Here is a 24,456-nt window from a genome sequence, read left to right as displayed (position 1 = left end):
GATAAGAACTACATTCCACAGGATTTTTATCTCTCTTAAGAATTAGCGATATTACCGCCTGACGCATAGTAAGAGGCAATGAGCCAGAGTTATATGATTCTTCATATACAGACAGCAAAAGCGGAGCCAGCTCCCCAGCAAACGTCCTAAAAAATTCGCTGGGGAATCCATCAGGACCTGGACTCTTCCCATTCTGCAAAGATTTTACTGCTGCCAAGAACTCCTCCTTAGTCAGTGGTTCATCAAGCTGATTTGAAGCTACCGCATCAATCATAGGTGTATTAATTTTATCAAAAAACAATTTCAACAAGGGGTCGTCTCCAGGTGATTCAGAAGCATATAATTTTAAATAAAACTTGAAAAAACAATTATTAATCTGTGAATGATCTATATGTATGTTACCTTGTTCGTCCTTTATTTCGGCAATAGTTTGATTTGCTATTTTTTGACGTAGCTGCTGAGCAAGGCTCCTCCCTGTCTTCTCACCGTGCTCATATGTCCTACAACGTAATTTATCGATCATATTTTCAGCATGTTTTGTGGAAAGAAGATTATATTCTGTTTGTGTCAACAATCTCCTTTTATACACTTCAGGGGATGGACATCGGGCCATTATAGCATCTAGATTCAAAATCTCTTTCGTTAATTCCTCCAGGCGTCTCATTTGATTTTTCCTTACAAAAGATGTGTACGATATTATTTGTCCTCTTAAGTATGCCTTCATTGCTTCCCAAATCAATGAAGGAGACATTCCTGGAGTTGTATTATGTTGTAAGAAAAAATTTATTTCATTTGAAATAAATTTCACAAAATCCTTATCAGCCAGTAGTAGTGTATTTAGCCGCCAGGGACGGTACTCATTGTGAGTTGTGGGTATTTTTAGATCCATCACCATTGGGGCATGGTCTGATATCACTATGGCCTGATATTCACAACCAGTAACTAGGTGTAAAAGATGCTTGTCTAGAAAAAAATAATCTATTCGGGAGTATGTTTTATGAACCTGTGAGAAGAAGGAGTAACTCCTGGAAGTTGGATTGTGGAAACGCCATATGTCAATAATTTTATAAGTGTCCAAAAAGGTTTTGATTGCCCGAGCAGACTTTGAAAGGGAAAAAGGTGAGGATGGACTACGGTCTAAAGATGAAAAGTTGCAGTTCATGTCTCCTCCCATGATAAGATGATGTGTGTCCATATTAGGCAATCGGGTAAAAAGAGCTGTAAAGAAAGAACTATCATCCCAATTTGGTGCGTACACATTAAGAAGTATCACTGGAGTATTATATAATCTACCTGTTACTAATATATACCTGCCTGTTGGGTCAGCCTCCACATTTGACATAACAAATGGGACTGATTTACTAATAAGTATTGCAGCTCCCCTTGACTTAGAATTAAAGTTAGAATGATAAACCTGGCCAACCCACCCCCCCCTCAGCCTAGAATGATCACACAACCGTAGATGAGTTTCTTGTAAAAAAGCAATCCCTGTCCCAATCTGTTTCAAATGTGACAATACTTTGCTACGCTTTACCGGATGATTCAAAGATTTCACATTCCAGCTTGTGAATTTTACCTGGCAACCTGTCTTTTTACTCGTTAGACATGTGCTAGTCATATATTAGTTATAAGTGCAGTGCAATACCAAAGAAAATAAACCGCTAATATCTCTAATAACACAGCACACCTCAAACAAACAGAAATAATAATCAATGGTGCAGTAGAAACCCAACCCATGTCACCTAACATAACAAGGTGCTCTGAAACCCCTATGCAACAAGAAAAGCACACTGTGCTTACGGGAGAGAACTAGTGATACAAGCAGCTCCGCTGAGTACTTCAGGAAAATAATAGTAATAACAATAAAGTGGCCTATAGATCAAATAAACTTATTATGCAAAGCACTCGGTTATGAGCAACTCCAACATTAGTCCACTCGTTTTTTTTGTTTTTTTTTTTATTTTACTTCAGTGAAATTTGTAGCGTCCGAGTAGTCAGTTCCACAACGTGTGCCTTTGCCTTTGGTTACTCACCAATGGAGTGTCAGGTTTCAGCCGTGGCTAGCTATCTACCCGGTCTGTACCATGTTGGCCCTGACATACGCCATTGCCTCCGCTGGGTCTTGGAACTCTTTCTCAGTTCCATTGTGTGTAATGCGGAGCCTAGCTGGGTAAAACATGCCGAAACGCGTACCTTTCTGCCCACGGAGGATGTTCTTAACTTCGTTGAATGCTGATCTAGCGCGGGCTACACTAGGTGGATAATCAGGGAAGATGAAAATCTTAGTGCCGTTATACTGCAGGGAGCCAGCCTCCCTGGCTCGACGAAGAATGTCCACACAGTCCTGATAGTAGTGAAGTTGGGCCACAATAGCGCGGGGTTTGCCACCCTGCTGCCTCAATTGCAGACCACGGTGCGACCTGTCGACTACAACCTCCTTCTCCAGACGCAGGGCCTCTTTTAGTAACTTAGAAACCGCGGCAGGCGAGCTCGAGCCAGGACCCTCAGTCACATTGAGAATTCGGATGTTCGATCTCCTCATTCGCCCTTCCAGGTCGACGCATTTCTCCTGCAAACCAGCTACATCTTTGCTAAGCTTGTGCACGGTTGTTTGCAGAGTGGTGATATCATCTGAGCATGTAGAGAGGCTGTACTCCATTCCAGCCACGGTTTGTTTCACACTATCCACGTCTGCACGTAGCGCGGCCACACTGCCTATCACTTCTTCCTTAACGGCACGAAGCTCAGACTTCATTCCTGCAAACTCGTCAGCGAGTACACTTTTCAGCTCAGACCTTAGTAAAGTGGTGATGTCTTCCTTCAAAGAAGAAAGAATCTCGGCTTTCATCTCCGCCATCACCGAAGTTTTCACGCGGGGTGTCGCTTGGGCATCGCCTGAGGCGCTAGGCCTGTTAGCTATGTTTCTGCCCGTGTACGTGAATTGACGTAGATTCTTGGCCATTTATTCGCGTAATTCACATGAAAAGCAAACGGGTGAATTAAATATACAATCGGACAACTAACCTATGGCTTTGTTAAAAAAAAAAAACGCCACAAGCTATATTTTATTAAAAGTTCCCAGCGGAGCTCAAGAAACCCCAACCTACTCCATTGCCTGCTCACCAGCGCCCCGCACCCATTTTAGTTTAAATGTAACTAAAAGGAGGACTCTGTTTTCCTGGTGGGAGAAAATCACACTGCAGTTAATGCTTTTACACAGTGAGCACCAGATATATTGCAGTTCACCCCTCAAACTATTATGACAGAATAGAGAAATCCAGATATCAGCTAGCTGGTGTTTGATTACTGTGATATGCTCTGACATGGATGCAGTAGGAGTGATGGCAGTGATGGCGGTGTGATCCATCACTGACCTACCAAGCCAGCTAATGTTTGCTGTTCATACAAAGCTGAACTTCTTGAGCAACTAAACAGTTCAGCTCTTGTAACTAGATAGTCTAGCACTCATCACCAGACAGCTAAAATTATGATATGTTATGATTAAATTATGACTATTACAAAAATTGCATCCATGCTTTTCCAGCTGGTAACAGCTAACCAGAAACTTTCTCCCACTGTACCATGACAGATTTGGGGGGAAAAAAGTGCTTGTCATATTCCGAACATAAAAGACCGTCTAGAATGACAATTAACCACTCAAAAACAGCCTTGAAATTGGAAAAAAAACAATGCATTGGCATTTATTGTGATATGTATCGATATAGGCTGATATGAATTTTTTTTATGGTGATAACATTTTTTGCCATATCACCTAGCTCTAGTGAGGGACATGTTGGGTCGTCTACAATACTGTTGGTTTTTCAAATGCATCGTGTGGTGTAAATGTCCATGATAGATGGAAAAGAGACCCTGATGATCTTTTCCTCACTATTTGCTAGAGGGCCTTGCTGTTGGAGATATTATTGCAATTCCAAACCAGGCAGGAGTACAGCTGGTCAGTATGCTCTCTGTAGTGCCTCTGCAGAAGGTGGTAAGGATGATGGATGGGAGATGAGCTTCCCTTAACTTCCACTGGAAATACAGATGCTGCTGGGCTTTTATTGGCTTGTTCAGGGTCCAGGAGAGGTTCTCCACTAGGTGAACTCCAAGGAACTTGGTACTTGCAATAATCTCTATGGAGGAGTTGTTGATGGTGAGTGGAGAGTGTTCAGTCTGTGCTCTCCTTCAGGCAATTACCACCTTTGTCTTTGTCCACATTCAGATATAAAGTGTTGACTTTGCACCAGTCTCTCAGTCACCGCCCCTCCACTCTGTAGGATGACTCATCATTCTTGCTGATTAGACCAACCACAGTAGTGTTATCAGCAAACTTGTGGTTGAACTGTGAGCTGCCGCATAGTCAGGTGTTAAGAGATGCTGCTCCTGATCTGGACCAAGTGAGGTCTCTTAGTGAGAAAGTCCAGGATGCAATTGCAGAGGACAATGTTCAGGCCCAGCATGCTCAGCTTTCCAATCAGATGCTGAGGAATGATGGTATTGAATGCTGAACTAAAGTCTAAGGATAGCATTGTAACATAGTCACTGGTCACTTTATTAGGTTCAGTTGCTTGTTAACACAAATAGCTAATCAGCCAATCACATGGCCACAACTCAATGCATTTCAATGCATGCAGAGGTGGTCAAGACAACTTGCTGAAGTGCAAACCTGAGACCTCTCACATCAACAAGGCATTTTCGTCCACACAACTGCCGCTCACTGGATATTTTCTCTTTTTCGGACCATTCTCTGTAAACCCTAGAGATGGTTTGGCGTGAAAATCCCAACAGATCAGCAGTTTCTGAAATACTCAGACCAGCCTGTCTGGCACCGACAGCCATGCCACATTCAAAGTCACTTAAATCACCTTTCTTCCCCATTCTGATGCTCGGTCTGCACTTCAGCAAGTCGTCTTGACCACCTCTAGATGCCTAAATGCATTGAGTTGCGGCCATGTGATTGGCTGATTAGCTATTTGTGTTAACAAGTAATTGAAGGCGTACCTAATAAAGGCATACCTAATAAAGTGGCTGGTGAATGTACCTAACATTCTTTCTGATGGAATGTCTTGACATGTTTAAGGAAAAACATTTAAGGTGGGTAAGATAAAGTAGGAGAAGACTTGAAAGATCACATAATTTATTTCTGGACAATTTAAAAAAACAACATAAACTCAATGTGCAGTGCAACAAAACTGCAGTCTGATCTAAATCATGAATGTTTTATTTACAACAACTGGCAGAAATTAAAAGGAAAAAAATAACTCCAGGGCTAAGCTGGTTTTCTCCAGGGCAACAACAACTGGGATTATTGGGAAACCACTACAGTCATGTCCTGAATAACTTTTATCCTACATGCAGGTCATCCTCTGCTTTACAAGGTCATTCTGAGTCAAAATGTGAATTTCCTACATGTGGTTTTTGTTTCTTTTTTGGCAAGGCCTCAGACTTTGATTAATTTGGTCTTAATAAAATGCAATTTAAGAGCATAATAAATGATCTGATCCTTCAAACCTCCAAGTGCTTACATTTCATATCCATGGGCTCATGAAAACAGCTGACTGAAGGTCAAATTAAACGCAATTGACTCCTATAAAGTAAGAGAAGCATATATCTCTGAATACTTACTGCTTATAAACTTTTATTGTCTGAAATAACATTAAAAAATGAAAGTTATGGACAACTACTGAAAAGATATTTCTGGAAGATGAACAAACATCTATGAAAAACTGCATGTATACAAAGCAAAGATAGATAGATGGATAGATGGATAGATCTCCTTTCACAATAGCTTATTTATGTAGAATAAAGAGATTCACCTTAACAAATTCTTGTTTTGAGTAAAACAATAAAACAAAGTGATTCTGAAGTAGATTACAGTATGAAACAAAATTAAAAAGAAGCCTGCATATATTAGTTTATACAGCATAGTGGAATACAACAAATGGCTCTACTGCCTGTTTTTAACCAAACAAAACTACAAAGTGGTCTAAATGTTGGATAATATACTATAGCATGACTAAGAACAAATTTACAAATGGATGAAAAATACCTATTCACATTGTTTTGTAATGTGATATACCCCAAAAGCTAAAAAGAGTAGACCGCACCCGTGGTAGATCCTAAAATTTAATAGGATGCTTTTCAGGTTTACAGGAACATGAAAGAAAACTATTATTAAAAAGAATAAGAATAGATGAACATGGAGAAAAATAAAAATCTCAACAGGTTCACAAACACATGAATAACCTCACATGTAAACGCTTAACGTAAAGGCTTAAATAAAGAAATAAGCAGGATAAAACAGAGAGAGAGAGAGAGAGAGAGAGAGAGAGAGAGAGAGAGAGAGAGAGAGAGAGAGAGAGAGAGAGAAGTTAAGAGCACCTGCATGTGTCTTCCCCACCTAACGCAAACTTGGTCAAAGTTGTTCCACCTTTATGCAAATTAAATGCAAGTTAAATGATCTACATATAGAATTGCATACAAATGCTGAATTATAATTACAAATCGAACCTTTTATAATGCAGACATGGACTGGTTTAGGAACATAACTGGACAAAGTGAGGTTTAGACAACAAAGTGTCCAATGATGTCAGCAACAGTCGCTCTTACTCAGGCCTGAGGCCTTGAATGTCCCAAAATGCCATAACCAATTCAACAATGATGGAGATATCCAGTTCCAACTTCTGAAGTCTTGTAGAGCATAAAGTCCTTATTTCATATCACCATGCCCTTCTGAAGGAACAATCACCCTCCAAGCATCTAAAAAAATATGAAAATAAAAACGAAGAGTTTTTGGAAAGAGTAATAAGAAGGTCCTGGATGAATTTCAGCCTGGCCTGTATGCAACTTTATGCTGTGTATGCCATACTGAGGAGAGCTCACCAGTACATCTGTCAGACAGCTTTATTACATAACAAAACTGTTCAGTTCTGTCCAGCACAGCAAAAACTTCACCATTGCAATCTTCAGGGTCATATTTGCTTCATTACAGTTCTTAAGAGGAGCACTCCAAACAAAAAACTACCAAAAACATCTCCTAATGATTAAAAAGGAAGACAAAGTGTCCAACAAGCATTTACTTGTGAGTTAACATGTAAGAGCAAAAGAAGCTAAGCACACTGTCAAACATTTGTTAAAACATCTATTATAGCATTGGAAATACTATACTACATTAAATACTCTAAATTAGAAAGTGAAGAACCTTATTTTTGAATGCAGAATTTCTCAATTGTATTCAACATAAACTGAAAATGAAACTAATTTTGGGGGAAATTTGAAGCACCAAATCTTCTCACTGGGTGTAGGCTTGACAGGGTCTTCAGCACAGGAAGTTATAGTTCATTTTTTGCTCATGTTTTGGAAGCAGTGTAAAACAACAAAAGGTGGTTTCCCCTTAAAAACAGTTTCAAATCTGGGCTGCAAGCACCATTCCCAGGAGAAATTGTATTTCCAGAATGTGTTATGGTTACAACTATTATTGTCCATTTCCATCACTGCTCTTAATGCACTTCTTTGCCTTTAAAGTCTTTGAATGCCTGAAACTCTTCTCACACTCTGAGGAGTAATATGTTTTTTCTCCTGTGTGAATGCGCTGGTGTCTTTGGAGATGATTCAGACGATTAAAACTCATCCCACACTCTAAACAGTGATACGGCTTCTGTTCTCTATGAATATGCATGTGTTGTTGGAAATTACTCTTTTGATTAAAACTCTTCCCACACTCTGAGCAGTGAAACGGCTTCTCTCCTGTATGAATGTGCTGGTGCTGTTGAAGATGACTCTGACGACTAAAACTCCTTCCACACTCTGAGCAGTAATAAGGCTTCTCTCCTGTGTGAACATGTTTGTGTTGTCGAAGATGACACTGTTGATTAAAACTCCTCCCACACTCTAAGCAACGATACGGCTTCTCTCCAGTGTGAATGTACTGGTGTATTTGGAGCGTAGCCTGTCGAGTAAAACTCTTCCCACACTCTGAGCAATAAAAAGGCTTCTCTCCTGTGTGAATGCGCTTGTGTTGTCGGAGATGACTCGATTGATTAAAACTCCTCCCACACTCTAAGCAACGATACGGCTTCTCTCCGGTGTGAATGTACTGGTGTATTTGGAGAGTAGCCTGTCGAGTAAAACTCTTCCCACACTCTGAGCAGTGATACAGCTTCTCTCGGGCGTGAATGCGTTTGTGTTGTTGAAGATGACTTCGTTGATTAAAACTCTTGCCACAATCAGAGCAGCGATAAGGCTTCTCTCCTGTGTGAATGCGCTGGTGTATTTTGAGACTACTCTGAAGAGTAAAACTCTTTCCACACTCACAGCAGTAGTGCATTCTCAAACTGCTCTGTTTCTGTGTTTTTCTGTGAGATGTGCTCATGTCGAGGGTAACAGATGATGTTTCCTCAGTACTGGAATGTTTTCTGGATTCCACATTCTTATGTTTAACCTGTTTCAGCAGCTTAGCATTGCTCTTGGTGGAATGTCCTGATGAATTTACAGAACCATGTTTAAGCTGGGTAGGAATTGCAGAAGACTTGATACAGGACATCTTTTATTTCTGGAAAAAGAAAAAAAGAAAATCTAAACACAGCGTGCAATGCAACAGAAGTACAACCCCAATTCCAATGAAGTTGGGACGTTGTGTAAAACATGAATAAAAACAGAATATGATGATTTGCAAATCCTTTTCAACCTATATTCAATTGAATACACTACAAAGACAAGATATTTCATGTTCAAACGGATAAACTTTATTTTTTTTTGCAAATATTCACTCATTTTGAATTTGACGCCTGCAACATGTTCCAAAGAAGTTGGGACAGGGGCATGTTTAGCACTGTGTTACATCACCTTTCCTTTTAACAACACTCGATAAGCGTTTGGGAACTGAGGACACTAATTGTTGAAGCTTTGTAGGTGGAATTCTTTCCCATTCTTGCTTGATGTACAACTTCAGTTGCTTAACAGTCCAGGGTCTCCGTTGTCATATTATGCGTTTCATAATGCGCCACACATTTTCAATGGGAGACAGGTCTGGACTGCAGGCAGGCCAGTTTACTACCCACACTCTTTCACTATGAAGCCACGCTGTTGTAACACGTGCAGAATGTGGCTTGGCATTGTCTTGCTGAAATAAGCAGGGACATCCCTGAAAAAGACGTTGCTTGGATGGCAGCAGATGTTGCTCCAAAACCTGTATGTACCTTGCAACATTAATGGTGTCTTCACAGATGTGCAAGTTACCCATGCCATGGGCACTAACACACCTCCATACCATCAGAGATGCTGGATTTGAACTTTGCGCTGATAACAATCCAGACAGTCCTTTTCCTCTTTGGCCCAGAGAAGAAAAACAATTTGAAATGTGGACTTGTTAGACCACAAGACACTTTTCCACTTTGAGCCAGTCCATCTCAGATAAGCTCAGGCCCAGAGACACTGGCAGCGTTTCTGGCTTTCGCTTTACATGGCAGAGTTTTAACTTGCACTTGTAGGTGGAGTGACGAACTGTGTTCACTGACAATGGTTTTCTGAAGTGTTCCTAGGCCCATGTGGTAATATCCGTTACAGTATGATGTGGGTTTTTAATGTGGTGCCGCCTGAGGGATCGAAGGTCACATGCATTTAATGTTGGTTTTCTGCCTTGCCGCTTACTTGCAGAAATTTCTCCAGATTCTCTGAATCTTTTGATGACATTATGGTCTGTAGATGATGAAATCCCGAAATTCCTTGCAATTGCACATTGGGAAACGTTCTTAAACTGTTGGACTATTTGCTCATGCAGTTGTTCACAAAGTGGTGAACCTCGCCCATCCTTGCTTGTGAACGACTGAGCCTTTCAGGGATGCTCCCTTTATACCCAATCATGACACTCACCTGTTTCCAATTAACCTGTTCACCTGTGGAATGTTCCAAATAGGTGTTTTTTGAGCATTCCTCAACTTTCCCAGTCTTTTGTTGCCCCTGTCCCAACTTCTTTGGAACGTGTTGCAGGCATCAAATTCAAAATGAGTGAATATTTGCAAAAAACAATAAAGTTTGTCCATTTCAACATTAAATATCTTTGTAGTGTATTCAATTGAATATAGGTTGAAAAGGATTTGCAAATCACTGTATTCCGTTTTTATTTATGTTTTACACAACGTCCCAACTTCATTGGAATTGGGGTTGTAATCTGATCCACATCATGAAAGCTCTGCTAACATCAACTGAGAAAATACATTTCTATCTGATATGAAAAAGGCAATCACATAATTATTCAAACAAACGACATTTAGAACACTTGTGTTTGTTGTCGTGCTTTAGCCAGGAGACTCCAAGATAAGATGGGTTTCTCCATGACAAATGTAACATTTGTTCCTGCGAACTAGGTAAAAGAGAATGGTTTAACTGAAAACTGAATTCAATGAGTCAATGGCAATGGTGGTGGTGGTGGTGGTGGTGATGGTGGGGGGTGGGGGGGGGGGGGGGCAGACAAGCCTTTAGACAAATTGCAGATATAAGAAACAGAGATGAGGACACATAAGTCAACAAGCAGAATTTAAATACAAATTCATATGGATTTTATTGGATGGGTTGGGCCATTATAAAAAAGTTTGCTGTATGTGGGAGAAGGCTTTTTTCACTCCACCTTTTGACAATGACCGTGATGTGGGTTAATGAAAAAAATGTATGTGTTTCTAACGTTTTCACAAAAAGATTATGGGACGAGGAATTAGCTCTGTATGTACTGTAGAAAATGCAACCAGGCTTCCTCAAATAATTTAGTGTTAGATCGTTGTTAGATAGTCTTTCAGGCTGGAGTGATCTGTAAGGAAGCGGAGTTGATGCTTTTTGGAGATTTGGGTTCTGTCTTTCCAGTTGAGTAAAAATATTTTTTGCAGTGGTGAGTAGCATTAAGATAAAAGGTTTAAGGTGTGTAGATACTGTTAGTGAGATGCTATTGAATCGGAATTCCACTTTTCTTGTCTGCATAATTTAATGCTTGAGATGTAAACAAAGACATTAAGAATAGTCTGATGTGAAACATACATTTCTTTACAGTCAGATCTCTTTACAGTGGTGGTGACAGAGGTCACCAGAGGCCATAATGTCTAAAACACAAGTATAGGCATTTTCAATCCAAAACCAACAGTGAACCTACATGTGTCTGAGTTTTAATATATAATGTTGATTATGGTGAAATAGTGATCAATCTGAACCACAGATTTTCTTTTCTGTAGGGACTATTTTGCCTTATGACACCCTACATGTTCCTCTCCATCATAAATGTTTAAAAATTGCTTTAAACTAAAATCTAATTGCAAACCTATTGTAAAAGAATGTCCCTGACATCAGGCTGCATATACATAATCATTTCATGTAATAAAATTCTTCAAGGGACACTTTAGAGCAGGAGTGTCCATCGAAAGGCATCCAAAAAGGGCAGATGTGTATCCAAAAAGGGCAGATGTAGTTGCAAATTTTAATTTAAACAAAACAGAAGCTCATGTAATCAGTTGTTTGAAGACTGTTTGGAATGAAAACCAGCAGCCACTCTGGTCCATTGGATTGGACACCCCTGTTTCAGAAACATTATACTCTTCAGACGTCTGGTTCCAATCACGACCACTGTTAACAATTCTGACTTGGTAAACTTCTCCAGAATTAAGCACTTCACACTAAACCACTCTGAATTCATTCGTTTACATCTTAAGCATTTCATTTTGCAGAAATTTTGACGAAATCAGGGGTGTTTTCCCTTTAAATAGTTCTACGGTGGGGCCAATGGGGATGCCAAAGCCTAGGATATCTTGGATTACTTGCTCATGACCTCCAAACAGAAATCATGAATATCAGGATAAAGCCAGTAATTAGTAAATAACAGTAAATTACAGTAGTGACCTTTGGAGACTGGGAAATTTGGATGTATTATTGTGGCTAAATCCGATAAAGTGCAGTTTATTGGTTGCAATGTGGGTTCTGCTAACCTTCTCCTTGTAGCATTTTTGGAGACTGCATCTAAGGCGTCTACATATCTTTTCAGATTTTTCCCGGTCTTTCTGAACTATTTTGCTTGTTTTTTGTCCACCTGCAAGTAGACCTTTAAGTAAGTCTAAAGTTTTAAATCATTGAAAGCCCTTGTACAGTCCACAGTCATTTCACTCAGATTAAACTCCATTATCAAACTTACCAACATCTTTCACTCTGCCAAGGGCAGATTTAACGCTATTCCCAACCAGTGGCACATTTATACAAAGACAGAATTAATTCCATCTTTGACTTATTGTCGTATTTCTCTCGATTTTGGCATTTTCTACTTAAGGTGGCATATTAGCAAACCTTTGTCGGTGTTCTGACAAACTGGGATACCTTGTCGAAATGTCCTACAGTAAGTATGTATAACATAAAACTGTATTTAAGATATTTTGATAGCCTAAACCTCAAACTGAAGCTTCTTATTCGCCATCCCGCTTCACCTTAAATGGGGCAGCAGATGCTCTGGCGCCTCAGGCCACTAAGACACTCAGAGACTATTTAAGGTGGCGAATAACAAGCTTTAAGCCCCGTATAAACCATAAGTAGTAACATTATTCTGAGTATGTACTTAATTAACATTAAAAACACAATTAAACGTTTAAAACACGGAGTTTCAACATAATATCCTACTGATATGCGCATATTCGTTAGGACCACTCGAAGAGGAGGGTGTACCTGGCTAGTTAGCACTATTGTTGTATTGTTCGACTTTACGCCCCACAAAAATCCAGAATAGCTCACATGAATCTTACATTTACACTGAAAAGGCTTTCAAAGGAATCTAAAGTCTCTGAGAGAAGCAGACAGGTAAACAATAATCGTCAGGCAACTCAGTTCAGCTAACCAGCCAGCGGTCACATCTTAACCTAATGTACCTCGGACCTCGTACATTTTAGCTAAAAAACAGTACTGAATAGTAAAAGATGACAAATTCCTTTCATATGCAAACACAGCAGAGCAAGTCTGATTCTTATTCTGATTAATCTGCTGCCCGAGATGTGGATTTGGAATAAACACAGAGGCTTCAAGTCTGGCATTAATATCAAAGTCGAGATGTTGTTATCGATACAACACAAACCAACACACACACACACTGTTTTATGCACTTAACCATCAGCAAAGCTTTATCCAATTCTCTGCTGAGTTACTGTTATCAGAGAATCTCAATCAGTGAGCGTTAATGTGTCGGACAGCTTCCTACCTTCAACAGTTTAGCTCTTGTTTCTGTTCCTCCAAAAACACTATGAGCGCAGAGGCGTGGACTGCTGATCACAACACAACCTTCTGCTTCTCGGTGTTATTGCAGCCGGAGAAAGGTATAGCTATAGAATTGGCGCCACCACTCGGCTTGAAGAGGCTTCACGCTTCACCTATTTTAAATCCCACCCGTATTCAGGAAGATCCCTCTCTGATTGGTTAATAGCAAGGACTCGAAGTGGGCCTGTACTCACCGGTATGCAGTACAGGAGGAGAATTACCACTCTGCAATGTCTTCCGGCTTTCAAAACGCTAGAGGGCGCTCCCTAATGAGTCCAAAATGAGCATTTGAGCAAAATCATACTTTATAAATGCTTAAACATTTTTAATGTAAAAGAATGTCACCAGTGGGGCTCCATAGCCCTCTGCTGTTCAACATATATTGTTATATATTATATAACATATATATAATATATAACAATATATATATATATATATATATATATATATATATATATATATATATATATATATATATATTATATAAAGTGTTGTGTATGTAAATGACATATAATCTGCCTATACCTGATACAATTGCTTTAAATGGAAAAAGTTAAATAATAATGCTGGTCTTTGGTTTGCACCTTTGAGGCATCCATACTGTGTGCAAATTGTGTCTATTTCAGTCTTTGCGTTTGTGCTGAGAACTGATTGTGGCATCTCTTGTACTGTATGTGAGTCTTCATTGGTCTTCTTTACACTCATCTCTCCAAACAGGTGTATTAATTGTATCATATGTAGTTACTCAGATCTACTCAATGGTGCAACGCTTTACTAATAGTTACTAGACCTGAATGTTCTGTTCACTCAGTGTAGACTGCAGCCCTTCTGCCACCCTTAATGTGCATTCCTTCCTTTAACTCTGTTGCACATAGAAGGGTCAACAGGCATGTTTAGGGACTGCAGAGTCCTGTCCACCCCCATTTTAACTCCTTTAATCTAGACCAGTGTTTATTTGGAAAGAATACTTAACTCCTGAAGTAGAATTATAATTATATAGAAATAATTTCAATTATTAAACAAATTAAGGATTAATTTAGAGATGCTTGGATCAGAGAGGCCCCTTCTCTCTGGGTTCCTCCCACTCTCTGCAACTCTATTCCCTGTCCAAATGCAGAGGTCCTTCACGATTTACCAAACTGTTTTAAACCAAGAGCTTGCTTGTTCTGACACAGTCCAGGTCTCTAAAATATAGATGGTGTCCATTTGGGGTAAAAAAGTTCCTCCCAAAGCAGAGAAGAAACATTACAGACACTACACCATGACAGCTGTCAAGGTCTTAGGCTCACAGTGATCTTGTGAAGTTTAACAATGCTTATAGTGGATAGAGAGGGAGAAATCTCACTCAAAATGTGTCTCATATACAAAAATTCATCATAACCACATATTTATTCATCAGTCAATGAAAGAATGACTTAATTGCAGACAAAATAAATTAATCACAATTCCAAATCCAAATGACTTCTATACTGCAGGCGTGACTTACAGGGAATTACACTTATTTTTATGCATATGCTGTAGACAAAAGGCAAAACAACAAAACACGGTTGTCCCCTCTAAAAGTAGGATTTTTATTTTAAATCTGGTCTGAAAGCAGTTTCATCCAGATTTCTGGCATGGAGTTATGGTTGCACTCATTAATACATATTTTTACCACTGTGCTTTTCTTAAACTTGCAAGCTGCATCTTCTGGGAGCCATATTGTTGTACTTGGTCTGTTTTAGCAGCTTAGCAAAGCAGACACTAGGAACAAGATACTTGAAACAGGATGTCAATCGTTTCTGAAAGAAGAAAAGAAAAAGAATCTAAACTCAATGTGAAACGCGTCAAAGTATTCTGACCTAAATCATGCATTCTCTACTTACATCAACTGGCAGAAAATGTAGAAGAAAAAAACTTCCACCTGATATGAAAAAGTTATTATATCACATCAATCACACAAACTCTTCAAACAGACCAATGATATCATGTCATCAAGCATAATACTTTGTGATCTTTCAAATCTCTTAAGGTGCTTACACCTCACAGCCATGAGCTCATCTGAACAGCTGATTGAGGTTCCGAAACACATTATATAACTTATTCAAAAATCGATTACTTAAAAAATGAACTAAGTTAGCACAGCACAAAAATATAAGGATTATTCTTTTTTAAATCTTAGTAACAATTATTTCCTTGCATGTAAGCCATCCATACCAAACCAGCCATTAGGGGTGTACTTTGTGTACTTCTGGTGCCAGTCCCAAGCCCGGATAAATGGTGAGGGTTGCGTCAGGAAGGGCATCCGGCGTAAAATTTATGCCAAAACTATCATGCGGATCACAAATATGATTGCCATACCAGATCGGTCGAGGCCTGGGTTAACAACGAGTTAATCATTCCAGAGTTTGGGGGCTTTATAAGAAAAAGCTCTTTCCCCAGCTGCAGCCTTATTAATTCTAGGAACTATTAATAAGCCAGCACTTTGGGATCTGAGTAGTCGTGATGGCTCGTAATGGAAAATAAGGTCTTGCAGGTACTCAGGAGCGAGCCTATGTACCGCTTTATATGCCAATAAAAGAATTTTATAATCAATACAGAATTTAAAAGGCAGCCAATGATGATAGCACTGGACTGATATGATCAAATTTTCTAGTTTTAGTGAGGACCCTTGCTGCTGTCACGGTTGGCCCCTCCCAGTCCTGTCCATGTGTTCCTGTTTTGGTTTTGTAACTCCTCCCATGATTGTTTGCACCTGTCCCTCATTTTCCCTGTTATTTAAGCCCTGTGTTTGTCGGTCTTTGTATTGGTCTCTGTTTCATGTCCTTGCTCTGTTTTGTTGTTTGCTTCGTTGGACTGTTTGCTGTTAGTTCTGTTCTGGTTTGTGTGATGTCTGAACCCCAGTCTATCCGTGTCGGCTATATGACCTTGGACCGTTATGACCCTGATTCTGGATTTGCCCTTAATAAAAGTCGCTTATCTCAGCGTATGCGTCCGCCTCCTCGCTCCCCGTTATAGCTGCAGCATTTTGGACTAGTTGAAGTTTGCTTAGATTCCTGCTCTCAGGAGCTCAGTGAATTCCAGCGTGGTACCGTGATAGGATGCCACCTGTGCAACAAGTCCAGTCATGAAATTTCCTCACTGCTAAATATTCCACAGTCAACTGACAGTGGTATTATAACAAAGTGGAAACGATTGGGAACGACAGCAACTCAACTATGAAGTGGTAGGCCATGTAAAATGACAGAGCAGGGTAAGTGGATGCTGAAGCGCATAGTGTGCAGAGGTCACCAACTTTCTGCAGAGTCAATTGCTACACTCTCAAAAAAGATATGACACTGTCACTGGGGCAATACCCTTTTTGTCACTGTGGTGGTACCCTCAGGGGTACATCTCTGTACCTTTAGTCAGGGAACATAACTGTACCATAATCCATTGAAATTATATTTTCTAAGTTGTACAGACTCCACAGTCTCCAGGCTTTTTATTTTATTGTTCTGTTTTAAAACAGTTTATAAAAAGATACAAATGTCTAAAAAACTTATTTAAGGTACACAATTGGACCTTAAAATCGCTGTTGCACCTTTGAGGATACACTTATATTGTTTATACATTGCTGAACGAATCATATACCTGCATGGTTCCTTAATTTCTAACAGTGTACAGTCCTCCAAACTTCATGTGGCCTTCAGATTAGCTCAAGAACAGCATAGAGAGCTTCATGGAATGGATTTCCAAGGCCGAGCAGCTGCATCCAAACCTTACATCACCAAGCACAATGCAAAGTGTTTAATGCAGTGGTGTGAATCCGATGGACAATTCTGGGTTTGGCGATTGCCTTTAGAACGGTACTTGTCTGACTGCATTGTGCCAAGTGTTAAGTTTGGTGAGGGGGATTATGGTGTGGTGTTGTTTTTCAGGAGTTGGGCTTGGCCCCTTAGTTCCAGTGAAAGGAACTCTTAATGCTTCAGCAGACCAAGAGACAATTTCATGCTCCCAACTTTGTGGGAATAGTTTGGAGATGGCCCCTTTCTGTTCTAACATGACTGCGCACCAGCCGCACAAAGTAAGGTCCATAAAGACATGGATGAGCGAGTTTAGTGTGGAAAAACTTGACTGGCCTGCACAGAGTCCTGACCTCAACCCAATACAACTTTGGGATGAATTAGAGTGGAGACAGGTATTGTGCACAAATGCGCTTCTGAAAGAGTTGAAACTTTAATAACTGCAAAATGTGGCCCAACATCATATTAAACCCTATGGCTTAAGAATGGAATGTCACTCAAATTCATATGCGTGTGAAGGGAGATGAGCAAATACTTTTGGCAATATAAGTACAATTTACCATCCTCTCCCCGCTGATGAAAGACCACTAGTTACCTTACTAAGATTAAGTGATCCTTTTTAGTCCATTGGAAAATTTCACCTCCGCATTTTACCCATCCAGTGACACACTAACACACACTATTGTGCCCTATTCACAGCAGAGCAAAGGGTTAGGTGCTGTGCTCTAGGGCACTTCAGCTCTACTGTCAGCTCAGGGGATCAAACCGGCGATCTTCTGGTTTCACTCTAATTCATCCCAAAGTTGTATCGGGTTGAGGTCAGGACCCTGTGCAGACCAGTCAAGTTTTTCCACACCAAACTCGCTCATCCATGTCTTTATGGACCTTGCTTTCTGCACTGGTGTGCAGTCATGTTGGAACAGGAAGGGGCCATCCTTAAACTGTTCCCGCAAAGTTGGGAGCATAAAATTGTCCAAAATCTCTTGGTCTGCTGAAGCATTACGAGTTCTTTTCACTGGAATGAGCCAAACTTCTGAAAAACAACACCACATCATAATAGCCACCTCCAATAAACTTTACACTTGGCACAATGTGGTCAGACAATTACCATTCTCCTGGCAACCGCCAAACCCAGAGTCATCCATCGGATTGCCAGATGGAGAAGCATGATTTGTCACTCCAGAGAACACATCTCCACTGCTCTAGAGTCTAGTAGTAGTGCTTTACAACACTGGATTTGATGCTTTGCATTGAGCTTGGTGATGCTTGGATGCAGCTGTTCGGCCATGGAAACCCATTCTATGAAGCTCTCTATGTACTGTTCTTGAGCTAATGTGAAGGCCACATGAAGTTTGGAGGTATGTAGTGACTGACAATGCAGAAAGTTGGTGACCTTGTGGCTGAGTTGCTGTCATTTGCAATCACTTACACTTTGTTATAATACCACTGACAGTTGACTGTGGAATAATTAGCAGTGAGGAAAATTCACGACTTGACTTGTTGCACAGGCGGCATCCTATCACGGTACCATGCTGGAATTCACTGAGCTCCTGAGAACAACCCATTCATTGTTTGTCGAAGCAGTCTGCATGCCTAGGTGGCTGATCTTATTCACCTTGGGTGCAAGTAATACTCTTACCGAGAATGTCAGACACCAGATCTATTTACACCCAGCATTTACTGTTAGTCCTCAATGATCAGTGGAGACTGCAGCCTCCTGCCTTACATAACATACTTTCCTTCTTTCAACTCACACTTTTCTCTGTGTGTTACAAACATAAACACACCAAGTACAGCTTCAGTCTCTTTCATTTAACAAAAATATGAAATGGCACATGTTGCTCTCAAACTTGAGAAATAAAAACATTTTCTTTTCAAATATAACAAACCTACTTCGCTGAAATACTAAAGCACTTATTCACTATATACAACCAGCAAACCTCACTTTCTAAATAACTCCTCTGAACGACAATGCCCATTTATACAACTGTAGAAATGTTTCTATCGTCCTGTATTTTAATGTAAATAATTAAAAGGACTTCCTTAGACTCATATTACATTATCACATTCAGCTCTTTAGAACATTTCACATGAGGTCGATTATATAAAATTTCTTGTATTTTTATTTATTTTTCACTATTTTACTGGGTTTTTTTTTTGTTGGGCTTTTTAGGATTTCTTATAGTCTTATATGTGTACCTGTGTGGTCTGTTTTAGTATGTTACATGTGTGCACTCACTATGAGAAATTCCTTGTACTTGAAACATAGTGCAATAAAGTGATTCAGTCTCTGAAGTATATCATATTATCAAACAACAAGACAAATACACTGCATCTTATATAGTGTGGAAGAATATCTTAAATGGCTGTATTGCCACCCTGCTTTTGCTAGAGAACTACAAGGTAAAGCTTGTCTAATGGTGGGTAATTTACTACAGCATTAGTAAAATCTAAATTTCCAAATGTATGGAAAACAAACACATTCATAATTTGTAATGCAATATATACACCAAAATAAATACACTAACCTCTTATTCTCCAGGGTATATTTTGGTTTTTCCATCTGAATTTACTAAATCATAAGGCAAATTATTCAGTAACTGCAAGAAATATATGTAAATTTTTATTTTACTTATTATTTTTGTAAAAGCTCCCCTCAAATTAACATAAAATGTGTTTTACAATTATAAACATATTGCTATATGCTTACGTTTACTGATGAAAGCCATCAATCAAAGCCACTCTTTGTATTATTTAAGAAAAAAAATAGGAATATATCACTACAGAGCCACTTTCTGTTTATAGTTTATAGCCCAGATTTGTTGAAAAATGGGTCAACTTTCAGTGCGCAAAAAAAAAAAAAAAAAAAATTGTTCAGCTTCAAAGAGTTCAGCTTCTTCTAAGGGTGTAAACTTACTTTACCAGTCTATTTTACTAGATAGAAGACAGTTACAGCTCTCATACGACACACAGTTTTTGAACGTAGCTTATGAAATATTAAATTTATGAAGAGTATATGACGAAGTGCATTTTGGGATCACTGGTGGCTACAAGGAGTTTAAGAGGCTACAGAGGGAAGACCAGTGAATTTCAAAAGAAGAACAGATTACAACATTATAATATTTATTTGGGTTAAAAGTAACATACAAAAGAAATATTTTATAAAAGAGTAAAAATAAAAAATATTTGACAGCTTAGTACGTCCTAAAAACACATGCAAGCAAGAATTATTCCACAATGATGGAGATACCCAGCTCAAGCTCCTGAACCATCAGCTGCGACATGTCCTTGTGTCATGATGTCACAGCTTCCTTCTCAAAAATCATTCTTCAAGCATCACAAATACCATCAATAGTATCTGTTTCTCTGAAACAGTAATGGAAAGTTCATTAATGAGATTTAGTCTTGCCTGTATGTGATTTTATGCCATGTAGAACAGTCATGTGTTTACCATACTGAGGTCACCCATATGTCATTCAGATAGTGTGATGTCTTACAGTTCATACACTTTGCAAAAGAGACACAGGGCTATGATCAGTTCTGACCAGCACAGAAAAAACTTCACTGTTGCAACCTTCAGGGTCATATCTCCTCGGTCCTTAACAAGAACACTCCAAACATGCAGCATACAGAAAATCTCCTGAAGTGTAAAAGTGGCACTTCAAAATGAAACCAGCATTGACTAGTTAACATGTTGGCATCAAAGAAGCAAACAAGAGACTTAAGGGGCTAAGCACAGTTGTCAAGACATCCATCATTGTATCAGAAACATGCATCATTGAATGTTGAGCTGTTCAATTGTTTTAAATTTACATTACAAATGAAACTAATTCTGGGGATAATATGCAGTACCACAATCTTAGTGGGTGTATAAGCTGTAGGCTTGTTTAATACAGGAACTAATACTTCACTTTTGTGCTCATATTGTAGAGATACTGTAAAACAGCAATGAGTGGATTTCCTCTAAAACAGTTTAAAATCTGGACTGGAAGCACTGTTCCCTAGAGACTTTTACTCCCAAAATATGTTAAAGTTACACTCATTACTGCTCATTTCCACCACTGTTCTTAGTGCACTTGTGTATCGTCACAGTCTTTGAATGCCTGAAACTCTTCCCGCACTCTGAACAGTAATACGGCTTCTCTCCTGTGTGAATGCGCTGGTGTTGCTGGAGAGAACCGCGCTGATTAAAACTCTTCCTACACTCCAAGCAATGATATGGTTTCTCTCCTGTGTGAATGCGCTGGTGTTGATGAAGAGAACTCGGCTGACTAAAATTCTTCCCACACTCTGAACAGTGATATGGTTTAATGCCTGCGTGAATAAGCTGGTGTGTTTTAAAATGACTCTGATGATTAAAAGTCTTTCCACACTCTGAGCATTGATACGGCCTCTCTCCTGTGTGAATGCGCTGGTGTCTTTTGAGAGTACCCCGTCGTGTAAAACTTCTCCCACACTCTGAGCAGTGATGCGGCTTCTCTCCTGTGTGAACGCGCTGGTGTCTTCGGAGATTACTCAGTTGAGTAAAACTCTTTTCACACTCCAAGCAGTGGTGATTTCTTTCCTTGCTCCATGTTTGTGTTTGTCTGTGAGATGTGTTTGTGTGGAAGGTACCAGATGACTTCTGCTTAGTAACGGGATGCTTTACAGACGCCATATTCTTATAGATCACCTATTTCAGCAGCTTATCAGGAAATTCCACCAAGAATAATGTTGTGTTTTTAGAAGCACATTTAAGCTGGGAAGGAAAGTGTACGGGAAGTCTTGAAACAGTATAGCATTCACTTCTGAAAGAAGAAAAAAGAAAATATAAACTCAGTTTGCAATGCCAGATTAATACACAGGTTTCCAAACTGTAGCTAAATGTGGGCAAGAGTGGGTCATGAGGAAGCAGCACATATTTTTTGGTCTATAGCCACATGGCGCACATATGCACAAATACATTTGAAGCGCAGTTATGAAGTGTCACAATGCAAGGTCAACACTCAAGATTTGGATCAGAATGTATTTTTAGATGCAACATCCAACTAATTTAGGAATGAAACATATTCATATGTTCATACTGAATATAAGAGGTGAATGGATTACACCTAAATACAGGACAAATACACTATATAGACAACAGTTTTGGGACACCCTTCTAATTATGGAGTTCATGTGTTTCAGCCACACCCATGGTTAACAAGTGGACAAAGCTAAAACCTTTTTTGTCTCAATAGACAAACACTGGCAGTACAATGGGTTGCACAGGGAATTGGCACGGTCATAGAATGCCACCTTGCCACAAGTCAGTTTGTTAAATTTCTGCCCTGCAAGATCTGCCCCTGTCAACTGTAAGTGCCATTACTGAGAAATGTAAACACAGGAGCAACAGATCAGCCACAAAGAAGTAGACCATGCAAACTCACAGAGTTCGGGCTGTCAAGTGCTGAAGTGCACAGTGCCAATGCTCTGTTTAGTTACTCACTAATGAGTTCCACATTGCCTCTGAAGGCAACATCAAATTTTCTCTTTTCTGTTCCAGCACTGACGGGCAGCACGGTGGCGTGGTGGGTAGCGCTGTCGCCTCACAGTGAGGAGGGCCTGGGTTCGATTCCCCGGCCGGGCGGCCAGGGTCCTCTCTGTGTGGAGTTTGCATGTTCTCCCCGTGTCTGCGTGGGTTTCCTCCGGGTTCTCCGGTTTCCTCCCACAGTCCAAAGACATGCAGTCAGGCCAATTGGACATGCTAAATTACCCCTAGGTGTGAGTGTGTGAGTGTCTGTCTGTCTGCCCTGTGATGGACTGGCGACCTGTCCAGGGTGTATCCTGCCTTCCGCCCGAAGACTGCTGGGATAGGCTCCAGCATCCCCCCGCGACCCTGACGGAGAAGCGGCTTAGAAAATGGATGGATGGATGGATGGATGTTCCAGCACTACTGTGCCCCAGTGCACAAAAGGTAGGTCCATAAAGACATGGTTGGGTGAATTTAGTGTGGATGAACTTGACTGGCCCACACAAAGCCAAGCACCTTTGGGATGATCTAGAACAGAGATTGCAAGCCAGGACCTCTCGTCCAACACCACCATCTGACCTCACAACTGCTTTTCTAGAAAAACGCAAAGGTGGAGAGGGAGGGGCAGGTCCATATTAATTCCTAAGAATTTAAAATGGGAGCTCATAAAATCTCATGTGTGTGTAATGTATAGGTGTCCCAATATTTTTGTCCATATAGTGTATACTGAGCGTGCGGGCTCTGGGACTGAGATTGGGAGCATCTGAACTAGATTATCAAACTCACTACACCCTCCTCTAAACAGACCTCAAAACACACACCATAGACACTCCTACCAGCTCTTGATCTACAGGCCATTGACCAGCAACCCCCACCCAGATACTCACAGCTCTCAGGAAGCACTTCATAATGTTCTAGAGCAAAATGATCTTCTCACCACATTTATAGAAATAGTTACAATCACCCTGAATAATATTGTGTGCCATCTTTTTGCAGATTGTATAAATGAATGATTCATGAAATCTTTATGCATTAAAACTGACAATGGAGCAAATAGTAATGCACAGGATTCATCTTTACAATTTGCTTGAAAATGAAGAAGCTGACTTGATAACATCAGCACAGAAAAAAATCACAAAGAATAAACCGAGATCCACAAAGTTCGTTCCAAAAGTTGTCTGGAAAGTAAAACACAGCATTTTGATCAGATAAGTAAGCGTATTATTTATTGTTTGTCACTTTGGGAGTTAACTGGACCGTGAGTACAATGTTTCGTTCCACCTCATGTACTACATGTGATGTGAAAGACAATAAAGCCCTTATCTTATCTTATTATCAGAATAATAAACTAGCAGGTTTCCATGTGAATATAATAACATGAATCATTAATAAATTAGAAACAAACTGCTCTATATTTGCCAAAACCAATTAGGAAAACATTATCCATTACTCAGCCAAGTTTGAATTAAGTTTTTCTGTGTTGTCTAATCTCTTTTAAACCAATCAGAACGTATTTTCAGAGCTCAAATGTGTCTCCATCTGTTTGTCTCAGAGCGAATTAAGAACAGTGAGTGTTAAAGTGTCGGACAGCTTCCTACCTTCAGCAGTTCAGCTCTTGTTTCTGCTCCTCCAAAAAAGAATGAGCGTGGAAGCGTGGACTGCTGACCACAACACAATCTTCTGCTTCTCCGCTTTAGGTGGTGGAAGTTATAGTTCTTCTGCTTCTCGGCTTTAGGTGGTGGAAGTTATAGTTACAGAATTAGCGCCACCACCTGGCCTGAAGCGGCGTCACAGGCGAACCACGCGGTGACGGAAACAGTCGGAACGGTCGTTATTTTAAAACTTTAGATTATACGAACGATTCTGTGATAATGATTTCTTGAATAACTAATCATATAATATTTTTCTGTATGGCTCTCACTGTACATGTGC

The 24,456-nt window shown here is 39.9% G+C and overlaps 1 protein-coding gene across 4 annotated transcripts; it reads right to left on the bottom strand.

Annotated features, from left to right (window-relative positions):
- Positions 1-5,621: 5,621 nt before the first annotated feature.
- LOC108435323 (zinc finger protein 239-like) lies at positions 5,622-24,268 on the bottom strand. Of its 4 annotated transcripts, none has more exons than XR_005129214.1 (3): positions 13,214-13,335; positions 8,314-8,551; positions 5,622-6,759 (listed from the first exon to the last, which is right to left on the bottom strand). XR_005129214.1 is itself a non-coding variant. In XM_037531631.1 (3 exons), exons 2-3 carry the CDS (start codon positions 21,688-21,690, stop codon positions 7,475-7,477), a joined length of 1,386 nt encoding a protein of 461 aa, XP_037387528.1. In that variant the 5' UTR covers positions 21,691-21,820; positions 24,123-24,268; the 3' UTR covers positions 5,622-7,474. The 4 variants fall into 4 exon arrangements, 2 of the variants coding, with proteins under 2 accessions (XP_037387528.1, XP_037387527.1); XR_005129215.1 differs by having other exon boundaries at positions 8,441-8,551; XM_037531631.1 differs by lacking the exons at positions 8,314-8,551; positions 13,214-13,335 and adding exons at positions 21,110-21,820; positions 24,123-24,268 and having other exon boundaries at positions 5,622-8,279.
- Between the last annotated feature and the right edge of the window lie 188 nt (positions 24,269-24,456).

This window comes from Pygocentrus nattereri, chromosome 20 (assembly GCF_015220715.1).
Source record: "Pygocentrus nattereri isolate fPygNat1 chromosome 20, fPygNat1.pri, whole genome shotgun sequence".
NCBI classification, from domain to species: Eukaryota; Metazoa; Chordata; class Actinopteri; order Characiformes; family Serrasalmidae; genus Pygocentrus; species Pygocentrus nattereri.
Note: the sequence above shows the minus strand (reverse complement) of the source record. Positions and strands in the feature narration are given on the sequence as shown.

What these genes read in the sequence shown, in the direction of transcription:
- LOC108435323 (XM_037531631.1), bottom strand. Translation starts at nt 21,690, where the DNA reads ATGGCGTCTGTAAAGCATCCCGTTACTAAGCAGAAGTCATCTGGTACC. An exon ending in AAGACTGTGACGATACACAA is followed by an intron (nt 8,280 to 21,109) that starts GTGCACTAAGAA and finishes TCTTCAGAGTAG; the next exon opens with TCTCAAAATACACCAGCGCA.